At 38.8% G+C, this 18870-nt stretch overlaps 1 protein-coding gene across 1 annotated transcript in view; it reads right to left on the reverse strand.

Moving 5' to 3' along the window:
* Positions 1-17947, reverse strand: part of cfap65 (cilia and flagella associated protein 65) — a 26739-nt gene extending 8792 nt beyond the window's left edge. Inside the window, 26 exon segments of the mRNA XM_079665753.1 lie at positions 565-756; positions 2169-2279; positions 2421-2487; positions 2619-2704; positions 3033-3123; positions 3273-3401; positions 5390-5603; positions 5847-5975; positions 6676-6841; positions 6966-7112; positions 8692-8776; positions 8900-9039; positions 9827-10078; positions 10763-10891; positions 11567-11723; positions 11816-12051; positions 12661-12855; positions 13292-13560; positions 13648-13873; positions 13952-14088; positions 14946-15163; positions 15279-15448; positions 15790-15892; positions 16176-16363; positions 17432-17514; positions 17842-17947. Of these exon segments, the coding sequence (XP_079521879.1) occupies positions 565-756; positions 2169-2279; positions 2421-2487; positions 2619-2704; positions 3033-3123; positions 3273-3401; positions 5390-5603; positions 5847-5975; positions 6676-6841; positions 6966-7112; positions 8692-8776; positions 8900-9039; positions 9827-10078; positions 10763-10891; positions 11567-11723; positions 11816-12051; positions 12661-12855; positions 13292-13560; positions 13648-13873; positions 13952-14088; positions 14946-15163; positions 15279-15448; positions 15790-15892; positions 16176-16363; positions 17432-17512 (3918 nt within the window). The 5' untranslated portion in view covers positions 17513-17514; positions 17842-17947.
* Between the last annotated feature and the right edge of the window lie 923 nt (positions 17948-18870).

Below are 18870 nucleotides of genomic sequence, written 5' to 3' on the forward strand. Positions count from 1 at the left end.
AGTAAAATATTCCAAATCAAACAGATTGACAATTAGCTACTTAGGTATAAATGCAATGGTATATGTCATTGTTCTGAATAAAAAAATATTGTTTATCTGTTTTTTTTTACAAAAGTATACACATTTCTATTGCTGTTTAGTGACATGAGTGTATTTTTTGTACTTCTTTTTTGACTTTGTTTTGTCCAACATGTGCTTTTTTTTCAAAATAATACTGACATGAAGGAAAGACAAACAGAAAAAATATATACTATACACAAATAAATATTGTTTAAAAAATATAAAAATTGTTATCAAACCTATACAAATGAAAATTAAAAAAATTCATATAAATATTATTAATATTAAAGGGATTATAAAAAAAGTATAAAACATATTACACGATGATGGTGATATATGAAGTGGAGTAACGAGAGGTTCTACATTGCTATGAGTTTGATGATAAAGCTACACCTATATTACAGAGACACATGTTGCCTTTTTGTAGGAGCAGCCCAACCAGTTGTCTAAAAAGCAGTGGTAAAAGGGCGGCAGCAGGACTTCAGATTATAGCTCCATCCTTACGTGGTACATCTTGGCCTCCAATGGAGAGAAGATCCATCCCAGCAGGGCCGTCTCTCCAGGACGGACCTGTCCCTCTGGATTGAGGCAGCACAGCACTGGATGGTTAAAGTTGTCCTCCTGCAGCTGTAACAACACGGCCGTGTCCACCGTATAATGGACCGGCACTGCACCGCGATTGTGTATTTTATACACCTGAAGGCCAAACAAAGATATACAAAGTCACCCTGTTTTTTTTCCAGTCTTTCAGAGAAGCTAAGGTCACAATAACAGGTGTAGACAAAAGAAAGTTCCTTTAGTAATTTTTGAAGGTCCATTTTTTTTTTTAATCTGGAAAACAGGTGGGGGGAATAAATGATGGCAGGTTATTTATTTTTTTGGTAAGGAAATATTGTTCTAGCGTTGGTGGTTGCACTACTACCATTCTTAACAGGATTAATAACTCATGTTTTCTTAAAGGTCCCATGTCATGGCCATTTCTACTGATCATAATTCCATGGTTGAGGTCTACTAGAATAGATTGACATTGTTCAATGCTCCAAACTCACATTGGTTTCTCATACAGCATCTCTGCATAGTATGTGTATTCACTCTCTGTCCTAAACGGCTTGTTGGAGCTCCTGCCCCCCCTCCCTATGAGCCCACTGTGCTCTGATTGGTCAGTTCGCCCCCACTCTGTCTGATGAGTCCACCACCGTTACAGCGGAACATCAGTGATTATGTGTTACAATGGCGTTAGCAACCAGAAAATGACACCAGTAATGACAAACAGATGAGAATGCTGCGTGGGGTCTGGGTGCCGTGTTGGCGGGACGTTGCGCGGCTCGCTGCTGTGAGGAGCGGACAGTGTGAGCTGGCTTACTGGTGTCATTTCCTGCTTGCTGCGAGACAGCGAGATATCGCGAATGGATGCGGGAAGGGGGGGGTGCTGAGGGGCTGCAGCACCCCCATCTGCGAGGCTCCACTAGCACCACGCAAAGCATGACATGGGACCTTTAAGGTGATAGTCTTTTTTGTGCACTACTATTATTATTATTATTATTATTATTATTATTATTATTATTATTACTACAACAACAAACACCAAGAAAAACTGACCTGAGAAAATATTTTAACAAAATATTCTTTTCAACTTGCCCAAACTTGTTTTTAGACACTTAGAAAGATGATCCTTGTAAAAACTCTGTTCTTAAGTCATAGGCAACGAACAGACAATATTTTAGATCTTTTGCAGAAGATTGTTTTTTTTCCTCACTTGCCTCCATACATTTTAGTCAAACAATGGATTTCCAAACACTCTTTAGGCAAAACTGTAATTAGTAAATCCAGTTAATTTTATCTTGTATGAAATAAAAAACAAGAAAATGTATAATAATGTTTAGATAATATTTTGTTAGATGCTGCGTAGTGGATCACACCTATGTAGAGATCAGTGATTTTATGCTGCAGTTCAAACATTTAAAAAACAGAAGAAATCAGTGGAAGATGTTTCACTGAGTTCTTATATGGAATATTATACTCTAAGTTGGAGTGCAAACCTTTCAGCTCACTTTGAAAATGTCACTCCTTCTAGACTTTGTTGGATGTTAGAGAAATGAAACACACACCTGTTTTGGAGGAGTACAGTCCCCAATAGTTACAGAAGTGAAGACATGTCGCTTGGAGGCAAAGTGAAGAAAGGGTCTGTCTCTCTCCACCGTCACCCCCTGAAAGTTCACCTGCACACAGAACCACAAGCCATGGACGTGAAGTCAATATCAAACAGTCACATTTTTCATCAATCTTAACGATAAATTACAAATGTGTTAGACTTGATTAAAAATGAGCCTTGTGTCACTGTATATGGATGTTTGCCTCACCAAGATCTCTCTGCCATAAGAGATTTTGAACACGACAGGGAATCGATCCACACCAGCGAAGAGATGGCTGCAAAGGACCAACTTTTTATTATTGTGGGACCACTTATTTGTGTTATCTGCTTTTAAACAATTCTAACCCTTGCAAATGTGAGCAAATTGTCTGAAATGATCCTCCTGTATGGTGCAATAATCTCTGACCTGTAGGTGAAGCTCACCGCCCTCTGCTGGCCAGGAAGTAAAGTCCCAGAACGAGGAGTAATGCTGAACAGTTTGTTGTTTTGAACCTGTCGGTGAGATGAACATAATAATAAATAATAATGCATTACATTTTTTATTAGAGCGCTTTTACAGGTGCTCAAAGCGCTTTACAATTACACATTTCACATATTAGACATGTAAGAGTCATTACTGTGGACATTACCCACAGGAGCAAATACGGGTAAAGTGTCTTGCCCAAGGACACAACGGCCTGACGCAGTGGCGGCCGAGGCGGGATTCGAACTGGAGTTCACCAATATGTGCTTACTTTCTGTCTGTATCTTTATCAAAAATAACATATTTTGATATTATTTTATTATATTTAAAACCCATTCTGGAAGGGACTGGTCTGACCTTCATCTGGTACATTTCAGTGCTGCTGAACTCTCCGGTCTCTGCCCAGTACTCCAACTCTATCTGTTGGTCCTCTGGAAACAAGAATGCCCTAATATTGAAAAGAGAACATTCAGTAGACATTAAAGTTGAAGCCAAATGTTTAGCTGTGAGCAATGTATGAGATCTTAAATAGAATGCTAAATGCAGTTATCTTAGCCTTCGATTGACTGTATTCTCTAGAGTCAGCTTTTTACCCACCAGTCCACAGGGATGGAGCCAGGGTTGTGAAACATCAACCCAAACACTGAGGGCTCTGAATTTAGAGGAGTGGCACTGAAGTTGAAATCCAACATGGCGTTGGTGAAGATGGAAGGAGAACTGCTCACACTAGAGGCAGGAAGAGAAGACACATCATGAACACACCACATCCTAACAATGTAAACACAGGACATATCTTGTCAAAGTAGAATTCAGGTGTGATTGCATTTTGTTTTGTTATTATAAACAATACAATTATTCATACTTTATATACATTTACAAGTCTCAAAAAGCCACTGTAGACACCTTTTAAAAACGACATTTCCATCACGTTGAATTATTTGTTTCCTCAGGGAAACTTTGCTCCAGGTCTTACTCCTTCTCTGCTCACTAAAGAAATAAGCCCTTGGTCAAACTGCATGTTTATCTTTGGCAGCCAGGTGCATAAACACACTAACATTTTTGTTTTTGAGTAATCAAGCAGCTCATCAAAGACACATCAAACACATCCCTCAAAAGATGGCCTTTTTTCCCATGGAACGATCCGTGCATACTTACAGATTCTCTCAGACACACACACACACACACACACACACACACACACACACACACACACACACACACACACACACACACACACACACACACACACACACACACACACACACACACACACACACACACACACACACACACACACACACACACACACACACACACACACACACATATACGCACACATATATACACACACACACACACACACATATATACGCACACATATATACACACACACACACACACACACACACACACACACACACACACACATATATATGCACACATATATACACACACACACACATACGCATACATATATACGCACACACACACATACGCACACATATATACACACACACACATACATACACACACACACACACACACACCACTCTCGGGGCCCCCTGGTAGTCCCACGGCTCCATAATATAACTGGCAAAAATGTAAGAATTTCATGCATCGGCCGACAGTGGGAAAATTGTGTAATCTGTTGGAATAGAGTAGAAATATCAAATATCACTACTTGTGTTCTCAATGGCAGTGAGATCAAAAAATGTGGTCTGAATGGAAGTCAATGAGGCATTTTTTAGATAAACGAAATGATTAAAATAATGAAACAGGCATTTAAAGGGTTCAATTCCTGAAAATGATTAAATTTTTGGCAGTTTTGAGTACGTTAGAAGTTGTTTATGTGATTCATGAAACAAAAAGTAGAAAGAAATATTGATGTATGATGATTTAATAGAAGTTATTATGGGCGTGTACATTTTTGCCACGAAGGGGTCCAGAGGTAGTATCTGACACTACGTAAAAAGTAATAATGCAGTCAAATAAATGTTGTTGCTAATCTTTGACACATCCAAGACTCTAATAACCACCAAAGTTCCATGCCTCTACTAATTATTATATTGAAAAAAATTCATTTTTTGTGCTTTTTGTCATAAATAATGAAATAATTCAAATAATGAAACAGGCATTTAAAGGATTCAAATCCTGAAAATTATTGAATGTTTGGTAGTTTTGAGTACGTCATAAGTTGTTTAAGTGATTAATGAAAAAAAAAAGTAGGAAAAAAAGTTGATGTATGATGATTTAATAGCAGTTGTTGCCACTAGGTGTCAACAGAAATCGATCAAGGTCTTTATTTCTTTTTAAAATACAATTTACATATTCTTTTAAGTGGAGTGAATCAATTACAAATCAAAAATGTAATTGTGTTAATCAAACCAATTATATTAAATAAATCATAAGAAATCACGAGTTTAAAATACTAGTGTATACTTGTATTTTAGGGGAGGAATAAAACAAATACAGGTCTGGTGTTGTAATAAAGAAATGCATGACAAACTGGTAAGAGAAATCAGAGGGTTTTTTAATTTATTGTACAGTAACATGATGACAAATCATGTTATTTTTCCAAAGCTTAGCTCGTATGGTTCTATACTTGCTGCCGATATCAAATTGTGAGCATTCAGTGGTGAGCTTTTCTGGGAGGGAGTGTTATTTTTCTTCACGTATTAAGGTCTTACATTGAGAGCTATAATGCTTTTCCTCACCTGTGTCTGATAGGCGTTCTGTGAGTGAGTTCAGCGGGGCAGGGGTTGGACAGCATAAGCTCATTGAGGCGGTCCAGTGAGAATAGTTTCCAGAGGTGCCCCTTGCTGAGTCTGCCCACACTGCCACCACTGCACACATCAATCACCCGCAGAGTGGGAAACACACCCTTAGCTCGCACTTCACACACAGCTTGAAGAGGGGATGAAGCCAAACCTGAGACAGATATAGAACAGAAAGGAGCAATAAGTGTCACGTAATATAAAATGAAATGGCAAGTATAGGCAGGTTTCTAAGGCAATTCAAAGTGTATTAAAGCACATTAAAAACAATGATATACAAGCTCAAATTGAATTTAACAGGTAAAAAATGAAATGAAAATGGAATAAATGTAACAGTGCAGTACAATTCAATAAAAAGCAGCAGCAAATAATTGTAAACTGATTTCTTCTTATCTACCACTGGCGTTCAGCGTCTGGTAGCTGATGGTCCACAGGTACTGGGCTCGTCTGTTTGGCCTGACGGTGGATCGGAGCAGCATCTTGGAGCGTGAAGCAATGGTTCCCATTGCACAGTCCATCTTCAGGGCTAAAGGGCAGACAGGACACAGCTAGATGCAGCACTGTTCCAACTACTACACCTGTATGTGTTATTCATTTCACTCTCATCACTCGCTCATAGTTTTTTTTATGTGTGTTTTGCCAGGGTAATTTTACTTCGGCACTATTTTACACCTGTCAGATCAAGTGTTATTTTTGTTATACTTATTTAAACTCACAAGAGGATTAAGTGATCTAGTAAACCATGATCTGAATAGGACTAAAAGCTTGAGATTAACACAAAATATAACAAAATATATTTATAGAAAAAGAAAGATACATGAGTAATACTACATAACTTTCTAGCATACATTATATGTACTGTGTGTTTGAAGTGCATTGAGAGCTTGACATTTACATGAAAGAAAACATAAATGCTTTAAATCTTGGTGGTGCAAATCAGCTATTGTGGCCAAAATGAGTTTTACAACAACATACAAAAAACATAAAAAGATAAGCATGGCAAATCCTCTCAAGTCAAAACAAAGAAGATGAAACGAATGAGACTTCACCAACTGATCACATTTGTACTTGCAAGTTACCTTAATGGAGGGAAATATTTAATTTACACCATTCATTTTCCCTACTGACCATTACATATGCTAAAATCAAATACTCTGCTGAGAGCTGATCAATATCATGTAAATACATTAAGGGAAGAACAGCAAACCCATCACGAAATAGAATACCATTTGGCTCAGTCTCGGGGTCATAACTAAGTTCCTCGTCCAGAAGCGTCTGTTGCACAGAGAGACAAAAGGAGACGGTACAGGGGCTGTTGTTCACCAGAGGAACCTGAATCGACCGGTAGCTTCCAACCAGAGCCTCCCCAACATCCAGAACAGCTTTCTCTGCCTGTGGAGGAAGAGAAATACACACGGCTTTTTACAGCTATTTCTTGAAAATTCACATACAGTTCCAGTACATGCATACACCCAAACACACGCACAGAAACGCCCAACCACACTGACAGTCCCACCTCTATGAAGCCTTTTGAGCCCGTCCCCACCACTACAAGGGTAAGTTGTGACTTATTACATCCAGTAGTCTGCATTGACCAGAAGGTGAAAGTGGGTTTCAGTGTGTATGTTTTTTCTTCCAGTGGGCTGAAGGACCATGTCTGGACCTGTAAATTCACAGTTAAAAACAATCAATCAATCAAATGTCATTTACAAAGCACAATATTACACATTTCAAATTTGTTTCAGGAGGCTTTACAGTGTGTACACAGCATACAACACCTATGTTAATATAACCTTGCAGCGAATAGGGAAACACTCCCCCCAAAAAAAACACATTGATGGAGAGATTTAAAGAAATCTTTGAGAGAGCAACACAGGAGCGATCATTCACCCAGGACGGACAGACATGCAAAAGATGTAATGTGTATACATTAAAGAACATAATATAATTACAAAATAGGAACAATGTGAGCGTATTTAAGGGGGCCCTATTATGTTTTGGGGGTTTTCCCTTTCTTGAAGTGTGCTGTATAGTTTTCTGTGCATGTCAATGGTCTGCAAAGACTAAAATCCCAAAGTTCCCTCCAGATGGAGTTTCCCACACTCCCCCCCTCCCCCCCCCCTGCCTGAAACACCTCCATTGGACTCCTTTGTTTACTTCTGTGACATAGTCATATCACTATGTAACACTTGCACTTCTATTGGCTAGCGCTCTAACACATTGTATATTATAGGCTAACCCTTAGTTTCCACCGGGTCCATCTGCGCCGCGGTTTTGGTCCGGCCTCCTCTGCCGTCATACCCTACCGGGCGCGTTTCAGAAGCATTTCAGAAGCGGAGCGTCTTGCCTGCCGGCTCGCAGTTTTAGTTGATTTGGGCATATTTCCTGGACAGACTACTTTGTACAGACAAAGTTAATAATAATTGTAATATCCCAGTTATAAACGACATGAATCAAAGATGTGTTGCTGTATTTTAGTAGTAAAAAAATTAATTCATCATCATAATTATTCTATATATATTTACACAGTGCCTGTAAACCGGAGGAGAATGCTGGCATTTCTACTATACTTGAAAGACTACGAAGGGATAGGGTCTGCAAAATTAGTTTGTGTGTGTGTATATATATATTATATATATATATATATATATATATATGCTATGGGCTCTGAACGTTCCACTTCCTGCCTGCCCGACATTGCCTTACGGCTGCATCGCGTCGAAAAATAGACTTCAATCCTATTTCGACCGGAGCCCAGCGGCGAGACGCTTCTGAGCCGTAACGCGGCGCGTCTGGTGGAATAGCACCCATTGACTAGAGTGGCCGCGATCCTCGCGGACGCCGCGGCGCAGCCGTAACGCGGCCGTAACGCGGCCATAACGCGACGCGGACCCGGTGGAAACTAGAAGTTAGGGGCGGCACGTCTGTAAGTGGTTGACCAATCACAACAGAGCCGGCCAGCCAACGATCAGAGCAGACTGGCCTCTGGTTTCAGACAGAGGGTGAAAAGAGGTGCTGCAGCACAGGCAGTATGAGAAAAATAAAGAGCTTTTTGAACATTAAAGCATGTAAGCATGTCACGGTCGAGGGACAAAATACAAATATGAACCTGGAAATTAGCATAAAAAGGGCCTCTTAAAAAATTCCAGGAGGATGTCAAAATCTTCCGGGTGTATGTAAAAAAAACATATTATCCCCAAAGTCTCTTCTTGCATAATTGTATGTCTGATTCAGTTTCTCACTGATTTCTCATTGGGATGTAGTTCTCCAGCATCTGGTTCAACAGAGATAAGCTCCTGGTCTGGCTCTGGAATGCTCCACTGGAATCTATCATGAAAGGACAATCACAGAGAGCCAGCTGTAGAAAAGATTAATGATGCCCCAGACTACAATTAGACTCTGAAAAATTACAAAAATGTCACAGGAAAAACAACCGTTATGGCCACAAACCGTAGAGGTTGGCTGCAGAGATTTCGTATATCAACGGTGCGCTGTATTCGAGAGCCCACCGCTGTAGGCTGGAAATATAAACTGTTGCCTTCTTTCAGAGACACACTCACCTTATCCACCCAAAGGACAACGTTCAAGTCCTAAAGGGACACAGAGACAGATGCACAGATTAAATCACCTGTGTAACATGTTTACTTTCCTGTGTTGTACCTGTGTGATTTAAGTACAGGTTAACAAAATAGTTTTGTCAGGAAAATTGAGGTGTTTCATTTCATCAACAGATGGGACCTTTTTGTTGTTGTTGCTAGGATCATTTTTATTTTTATATTAAAAGTGTGTTTTTTTAATTATGTTTTGATACATTTTAACCTGGATCTGTGTGTCTTTGATTACCTTTAAAAGCACTCTTTAAATAAAATATATTATTATTATTATGTTGCCGATACAAAAACGTTTCTAGCCAAAAGACATGACAGTATTGTTCTACAACTGTCTTCAACATCCAAGTGAATATTGTGTATGTGAGCATACCCCAATAAACACTCGCTTCTGCTGGCTAGCTCTCCGACACATTGTACAGGATAGGCTAAGGGGGTAGGACACCTCTAAGAGGTTGACCAATCACAACAGAGCCGGCCATCTAACCAATCAGAGCAGACTGGGCTCTGGTTATAGACAGAGGGTTAAAAGAGGTGCTGCAGTATGAGCAAAATAGAGCACTTTTTGAACATTAAAGCATGGAAACATGTCGGAGTGGAGACACACAATACAAATATGAACCTGAAACTTAGCATAATAGGGCCCCTTTAGAACTAATGTTAGTGGTTCATTTTAGCCTTTCGTGGCCAATACAACAATAACAATGATCCTGAAAAATTGTCACAATTTGTTTTCCCTTGTCCTCTTTCATCCTGTGCAGTGTAGTACCTCTGTGTGGTTGGCCACATTAAGCTGAATGGGCCAACTGAGCCTCACTTTGGGGCTTTCTTCTGTGGGAGTTGTTCTGAGGGTGAGGACTTGGTGGTTCCCAGGTGGGATGAAACCACAGGTCGGAACTACAGATACGTATTCTGACAAGGCGGGGTTTGAGCTGGGGTCCAGACAGAAGGTGAGGGGCAGGTCTCCACAATTCTGGAGGAGCACCGTTCGGTAGGAAAGAACACTGAGTGTTGGAAAGGCCTTGAAGGGGAAAAAAATGACAGTTACCAAAGTATAGTATGTTAGTGTACTTCCATGGAAAAATGTCATTTGCAAAGGTTTTAAAGAAAGTGTTATTATGACAGGACCTTTGTGTTGAAACGATGCATTGGATTAAACAAGATTAGATAGAATAGATTAAATGTTATTAGATTAGACTACATTAGATTTGCTTTATTAATCAAAAATTGGGAGATTGTTTTGTTACAGCAGCATGTTAACAAGGCATTGCACATGAGTTTAAAATAAGAAATAAACATGAACAGTACAAATATACATATCAACAGTAGACAGATATATATCTAAAAGAATACACAAAAAATAAGTTTGGATATACACTACAATAGACCAATCTACTTCTAAAAAATATATACATAGGATGCTATATATACATTTTCCAAATATGAAAGGCAGTAACAGCTTTTGTAAAAAGTGAAATGCAATGAGGTATAATGTGAATATAATATTGATATGCAAATTGGTCAAGGTTATTGTAAGGTCCGGAGGCAAATACAACCAAATAAAAGAACTAAAGAAACTATAAAGCAGAAATATCATCTTGATTTGTTTTCAGTTTATTGAGCGAAAGTCACTTTAAAATGAGTGAGAGATTCCGAAAAAGAGAGAATGACATGTCGTAACGTTGGTGATGTTACTCGTGCTTACCACTTGACAAGGCGTCAGAGAGCAGTTGGGGATGAAATGCTCTTTGCCCGGCTGAAAGGAGTGGCCTATGACTCTGACAGTCACACACCAGGGGGGGCACAGCAGTCGCTCCTCTAGGGGAGGATTGTCCTGCAGGACCAGATAAGAAGACAATAGATGTCCAACAACATGTGCATTCAACCACGAAGATACAAACTCAAGAAAAGCAAAGGTACAATTTACGGCTGAGGTGCAGTCTTGATATTCTTTTATAGCGTTACGTTCAACAGACAAGTACCAAAGAGAGGAGAGAAAAATAGGAGACCGGACCAAAAGTGATTTTTTATTTTAGATCTGGGATTAAAGTCAACATTCTGATATCAAAGTCAGGATATGGAGAATAAAGTCCTAATTCCTAGTAAAAAAAAAGTGAATTTTAAACTTTAAACTGAGAAAAAATGAATGTTTTCTCAGAATTCTGACTTTATTCTCAAAATAAACATTTCAATTTGTTTGTCCATTCAAAATGAGTTCCCTATCTACGGCAGAGGCGTAGGGTCACATGCGGACGAAAATGTGAGTAATTTTTATTTTTTAGTGCCGAGATTAAACTGATAATGCTGAAAGAACATTCCGAATTTTGGGAAGAATTTACGTATTTTCTCAGTTAAAAGTACAATATTCACTTTTGGTCAAATTTCAAAAATGTTTTCACATGTGGCCCTTATCCTTTTCCGTTGACAGGATGACTCATTTGGAGTGGACAAACATGTGAGCTGTTTTTTCAAAGAAGAAAGACATCCCTTGATTATCAAACAACCTTACCTTATAGTATGCAAAGCATTCAAGTTGAGCTCCGTGCAGAGTGCTCAGCTGCTTGGGGTCGTAGGTGACCCTGAATGAGGTGGACTTCAGAGGAGGCAGGTCACATGATGAGGGAGAGACAGAGAACGGAGAGTCTTCTCCAGCAGTCCACACCAGGCTAGAGTGGAATAGTGTGAAACAAATATCAGATTCAACAAGAAAACAGATATTGTAGTCGAGTTCTCTTCCGTGACAAAAAAACACAGAAACCTGAGTTTCCCCCTGGTGTGGTTTGTGATGGAGACAAACTGAGAGGAGGTGGATGAAGTAGACACAGAGGAGGAGGTTTTGTGTGTAAACAGTAGCTCTCTGGGCATCACAGATACATGTGGGGGCGATGCAGTAGAGCTGGAAGGGAGGGGGTCCATGCAGCCCAAGCAGGATTGGTAATATTCTTCCATGGGATCTCTGGACACAACACCAGCACTGTCTGGCTTCTGAACAGACTGATACAAAATGACACAGACAAATATTCAAAAACACAATTGAAAACCTATGGCTGCATATTTTTGTAAACGACATACTTGTACGTATTGTTGTCATACAGTATAGTGTACAATGTGCACATATGTAGTTTAACTTCTTATTTTTATAAAAATAATTTCTAATCTGATTTACATTACATTTTAATGCACATTTTTGCAATAATTTATTGGGTGTATATTCGTGTTATTTTAATGTATTTTGATCTTTTCATTGCATATTTTTATTATTATTTTAAAATCTTATGTTAATATCATTGTTGTTCTTTGTCTTTTTGAAATATTCTTTTTGGCTAATATTGTCATTTAAATGTTCTTTTCCCGTTTTTATATTGCATATTTTATTTTAACTTCTTATGGGCATATAAATAGTTTGATTGAGTTTTATTTTATTCTACCATTTAAAAGCAAATTTTTACTGAACTTCTTGGGTTTATATAATAATATATTATTATATTATTACGAGAGCAACTGTCATGAAACCCAATTTTGCCAATTCTTTGGTGAAATTGATTATGTATTTATTTTTAATCTAGAACAATCAGCAGGTTGCTTCTCTTTGAGACGCCTCACCTCCACTGCAGGGGAGAGAAGTTCCTGGTGGTCCATGCTTGCATCCTGATTCTGCAGCATGGCACTGGGTGTGTCTGCCGGGTCGTGTCTGCGGTACCAGTGCAGCTTGTAGAGAACCAGGTGCTCAGGCTTCAGTACGGCTGGCTGATGCAGCTCTGAGTGACAGGTACCAATCAGGTCCAGGAACAAGGGCTCCTACGGCGAGAGGAGAACCAGAACACTTATTTATTCTTGGGGATATCTTGTTTCGGGACAGTTGCTCCATTTTGGAATAAAATAAAATGAAAGATACAAAAAAAAAAAAAGTATTTATATGTGAAATACAGAGATCAAATAAAATAGGATAAACATATAAATATATTCAAAAACAAATGTTAAAGTATCATGATGCATAAAGGAAGAAAAAAAATAAAGATTACAAATATTCATATAGACATTAGAAGTGCAAAAATGTACCACCTTATGCAACATGTTTATTACATAAATACAGCGGTGTATTATTATTAATAGGATAATAATGCTGAGTTGCATAGCTTAAAAACATTTGGCTGCTGAAAGGGAAGTAAGAGTTATGAGGAAGAAATCATGAATATTGATGCTGTTTAAATGTGAGCTGCATATTGGCTTCTACCCTGTGCAGTATGAGACATGCCACTCTCCTGTGGTGAGCAATGGTCTGCCTGGGCCTATAGACCGCCTTCAAGGTGGTGCGGCTATGGGGGCGAACAGCGCCACTTGCTGGCTGGAAGCTGAACACACTGTTCCCACTGCAGTCCAAGTCCCATTGGAAGAGAGCTTCAACGTGTGAGGAATTAAGCAGCTCCAATGTCTGTACAACTGCTCCTCCTTCCTCAACACAGCCAAAGTCCACCACAGAGGAGGACAGGGACACATTGGGACCTAGTTACAAAGAGAAATACTTCTTATACACAATAACTGTAGTTGTACCCAATAGGCTATAAGAGTGTGTTTCTGAGTGTCCCCTACCTAAACAGTTTCCCATCATTTTGAGTTGCGTCACATTCTCCAACCCTCTATATTTTAGAGATAAGTAATCCACAGAGACTCTATCCACCACAGCAGGACTATAGGTGACTGTAGCCCGTAGCGATCCACCGGGCGCCACCTCGCCCTGGGTCACATCACAGCTGAACTCTGACCTCTGCAGGGGCAACCCATTGGACAGACATAAAAGAGAGAATCCTGCAGTCACCTGTAGGAGAAGGGGCAAAAAGAGCGATTAGAGGGAGTGTCACTGATTTGCTTTGGTGAATCTTTGCGTACTACTCACAGGGGAGGGGTTGAAGATGTTGACGTGTTTCTGTAAACTTTTCCCGACAGCAACAGAGCCAAAGTGCAGCTCTGGATGATACTGTTCTTTTTCACCCTTGGTTCCTGGACTTTTCAGTTGAAGAAATGGGAATTTAGCTGGAAGAAAAGACAAGAACAAGTTAGAGAGTATTGGTTCATCGCTTTCTTCAACAAAGTTTATCTGACAATAATATATAGCCTGTTTCCGTATGGTTCAATCCACATCATGTCAGTATATCAAGACAAATCAAGGACTGACATCTCTTCTAAGGTTTGCATTGTGCAGACAAGAGAACAGCTGGGTAGAAAGTAGCTAAAGTGCTTTGTTTGAAGGTCCTATCAGTCATTTTTAGACCATTGGATATATGTTTTTCTAACTTGACTAATATAACTAATGTTACAAACCAGCAATCAAGTTTAGAGCATGTTTAATCGTTTCATATGGTTAACTTCTTGAGCTAGGATCATATCATTCATTTTTAGATGATATAGATTTAAAGGGTCCTATTATTTTCATTTTTAGGTTCATATTTGTTCTACTGTGAAATGTTCACATATGTTCAAAAAGCTCTTTATTTTCTCATACTGCCTGTGCTGCAGCACCTCTTTTCACCCTCTGTCAGAAACCAGAGCCCAGTGTGTTCTGATTGGTTAGCTGACCGGCCCTGTTGTGATCGGTCAACCGATTCGAGATGTCCCGCCCCCTATCATGTACAATGTGTTGGACTGCTAGCCAATAGAAGTGTGGGTGTTACGTACTGTAGTGATGTCACTATGTCGCAGGATACAAATGGGATTTCAGCGCTTGCAGACCATATACATGCACAACAACAACCTATACAATTGTTTAGATATCATATTGTCTGTGGTACTCGTATATGTGAACGCCTATGTTTATAAAGCCTGATAATTTAATTAGTAATCTTTCTCTGGGTCATTAATCTCAATGTGCCCTGTCTCAGTTCATACAGTACCTAGTCCCTGCAGCAGAACATTGCAGCAGCTCTCTGCCTTGTCCCCTTCGTCCCCTTCTTCTCCAAACCTGCAGTCGACCTGTTGCTGGTACACCAGGGCCTCTTGTGGTTGGAACTCCACCATGATGTTACACTCCTGACCGGGCTTCAACACCCCCTGCTCGGGGCTTAGCTGGAACGGTTCTGTGCAATCCAACTCGAACCATGTTTGGAGTTTACTGTGGGAAGAAGAAAAGCACACACAAAAGAAGATAAACACACACATATTAGATTCAAATACATTTATTTAAAACTTGTATTCATTATTTTTTCTTCTTCGCATTGGTTTCATACCTGACATTTTTGAGAAGGAAAGTGGTATATGACGTGTTTCGGACAGCACAGAGTGGCAGCAGCACAGAGTAAGGCACCTCCAGGGCACAGCAGGGAATGGTGGCACGGAGGCATACTTGGAAGCTGCTGCCATCTTTACTTTCAAAATCAATGCTGTCCTCATACTCACACTGTGCAGGGCAGTAGGAAAGAAACACAAACACAAAACGTGAAACAAGAGAGGTAGATTGTGTCATATCAATATTATATGGATAAAATTAATCATCTATTTCCGCCAAATGTGCTTCTTGTGGTGTCATCATGTATACAAAACTTCATCATTAAAAAAGATGGTCTAGATCTAAAATTTACTCAGGTCCTTCTTTTGAAACGGTCCTATGATCTCCCTTACCCAATTATTTGAGTTATATCTGACCATTTCTAATAGTAAGATAGCTCAAGTTTGTAAGCCCTGGGGTAAATTACTCTACAATTATTCCTAACAATTATGTATAAGATTGTGATGGGTTACCCTCTTGAGTGGTCTAAAGCTGATTGGCACAGAGAAAGAAGTCCCTGGGCTAATAACGATGGTATGGGGAACCAAGGTGGAGAAAAACTTGGACACTGGAGGTCTGTGAGGGGGGAAAGATAGGATATAAAAGCAATGGCATAATCATCAAATGTGCATAGCATTGCTTGAAATAAACAAGAAGATCCCAAGGCTTTTTGTCATATGCACAATGTCTACAGAGTCAATCCCAGGCTCAGTGCAACATACAAAAGACATACAGATTGTGCAAGACAATGGCGCAATTAACACAATGGTGCAAGTAAATGCATGGAAAATAACCCAGATCGTGTGAGGGTGTATGAGAATACCTATATGAGTGTATGCATACTGGTGTGTGTTAATACCTGACGTGTAGCTTCTGAAGCCTGATATGAACATTCTTTAACACTAATGTCTTGGTGAACTCTCTTCCCAGGTCCCAGTCCTCCCAGACCAGCTCTGGCTTCATTTCCAGCCCCAAGACGGAGCTGCTTTGGCTGGACTCTTGTCGCTGGTACCTTCCAACCCGCTGCATTTCGTGACTCCCTGGATCCTGTTGGGTGAGGTGTTGCAGAAGACATGTTTTGAGAGCAGACACAGATCAATATTTTTCAAATTAATTGCCGAAGACAACCTACATAACAAATTATTCAAACCATTTTTTTTTTTTTAATTTTGCAGGGTTTGAATGGATATTTTCAAATCTGATATCTACATCTTAAAAAACCCACACTTTTTCCAAGCATGTGTAATTCAGCCTCAATTTTGTTTTGCTAACATTAAAGTATGGGATTGACCAGTTCTAAATCAAAATGCTTACTGAACATAATTGTGTGTCATTATGTCAGAGCAACTGGTAAATAATACAAAGATTAGGTCAAATGTATTTCAGTTCTGTGCCCACCAGTGCAACTGTTTCAGGATGTAGGCCTATGTTAATTGTATTATATATGATAAAGGGCTTGTATGGGGCATTCTCTCTGCCATTGCCTCTTGAATAGCAGGTTTTTTATCCTCATAGGTAAATGTTTAAATAAATAGGCAGAGAACCAGGCTTTAAAATACACAACAGATTTAGGTATAGGCTGTTGTTGATCATGGACCATTTTGCTTATTTAAGGGGGGATTAAAAACAAAGCTTAACATATTGGAACACAGGAAAAGCAGACCACATGTTATTCATTGATGATAAGCTGTTTCTATTCAAACTGTTTTTGTATTGATCATTTCTGTACAGACCTGGGAACAGCTGGGTAAATTGCTTTGTATGATTGTCCTATTGTTATTCTTAGACCATTGGATATACATTTTCTGTATTTTACTAAGATTACTGTTATCAAATCACCAAGCATTTTTATTTTATTCTGGTAGTCATCTGATGCCATCTATTCAAATTTGGATCACAAATTGTGACCCAAAAAGTAATTGTAAAGTCACTGATAATAAAATGTATGGTGCTGATTTACTTGATGTATTTAAAGCCTGGTAATTTAATTGGTAAAATTAGTCTGGATTATTAATCTACATTTTTAAAACTATTCAAACTGAACACATTGGTACACAGGAAAAACGGACAAGTTATTATTTATGATAAGCTCTTTCTTTTTTTAAATGTTTTTACTTTGATATCCTTCCCAGCGGTGGGGGGCTTCCACGGTTTTCCTGGAGTGAAGGGGTCAGGAACACGAGCCTCAGTTAACATGGCTGAGGAAGACAGAGAGCATTCAGCTAGCTTGACATTTACAAAATAGAAAATACACATGTGAGTTTCTGGTGGATGCCTTCTGGTTATACTGTAAGGGTTTCTGTTTTCTTATAGTCGAGTTAATAATTACATTATCACCGTAAAAGTTTAACTAAAGTTAAAACATTGCTAACGTTACACCTTAAACCAGGTTGCTAGTGTTTTGAAATGAACGTTAATATAACTATTAAAATAGCTAACACAGGGAAAGCTAAAACAGTTGCTACACAGAACAAAAAGCATGCTAAACATAACACAGTTGGTCTAAGGGAATTAAGTGTCCTTACCTTATTTCAAACTACCAACAGTAAAGATAGAATAAGATTGCTTTCACTCCATTTTAGTTATACAAACACCGCAAACAAGACTGGTAGAAGTTTGTGTCGTGACGGCGTTACCAAGGCAACAAGCAACTGTTTGTATTCCGGTAGTAATTACGGCAGCCGAGGGGGGGCATGTCAATTCGCGAACTGGTAGTATTTATATATCACATAGGCCTACGAGTTTATGACCAATATACCAATACAGCCGTGTCGGCTAAAATGGTTGGTCGTGCTTTTTACAGCGCTACGGCTTCCACAGATTACATTTTTGTATGTATTTATTGTCAAAGCATTTCATATATTAATTGCTATCAGGATTTGAGCATTCCATGGAATATAACAAAAAGTGTTCCTGAAATAAATTGCATACCCCACCTTTAAGTACAGTGTTTGAGTACATCTACTTAGTTACTTTACACCACTGTTGACAGTAATAAAGAAGTGACACCATCCCATTAAAACCGTTTAATCAGAACAATTCTGTCTTAGATTGCATTTAGTCTGAAATTGAATGCACTCATCACTCATCACACATGAATTCAATTGTATTGAACTATTTATCTCCACAAAAGCCACTAGTATTGCTTTAAAAGTGAAATATATTAAAGTCTATAATGTTAAATTATATTGACATCATAACATGCTTAATACTGTATGAGAAGATTTTACAAAATACAGGGTAGATGCCTTAACATAAAATGTAAAATACAGTATGTGCAGCCTCTTTCTTTGTGTAAATTACTAAATATAACATGCTGTTATAAGAAGATAATTATATATTATACAGTCACATAAAAAAAACATCTTGGTATTTTCTTTCCACACCCTATGCCCTTAACTTTACCAGGGTGAAAAATAATCTATTATTTCTTATTTTTTGTTTAAAATATGAGAAAAATTGATGGGAACATGTAGCCAACATGTGTAACAGACCAGCATGTCCTGATAACAATGTAACACTGACACTCTTTACAACATGATTTCCAAGTCAAT

Source organism: Notothenia rossii, assembly GCF_949606895.1.
Source record: "Notothenia rossii genome assembly, chromosome: 2".
Lineage (NCBI taxonomy): Eukaryota > Metazoa > Chordata > Actinopteri > Perciformes > Nototheniidae > Notothenia > Notothenia rossii.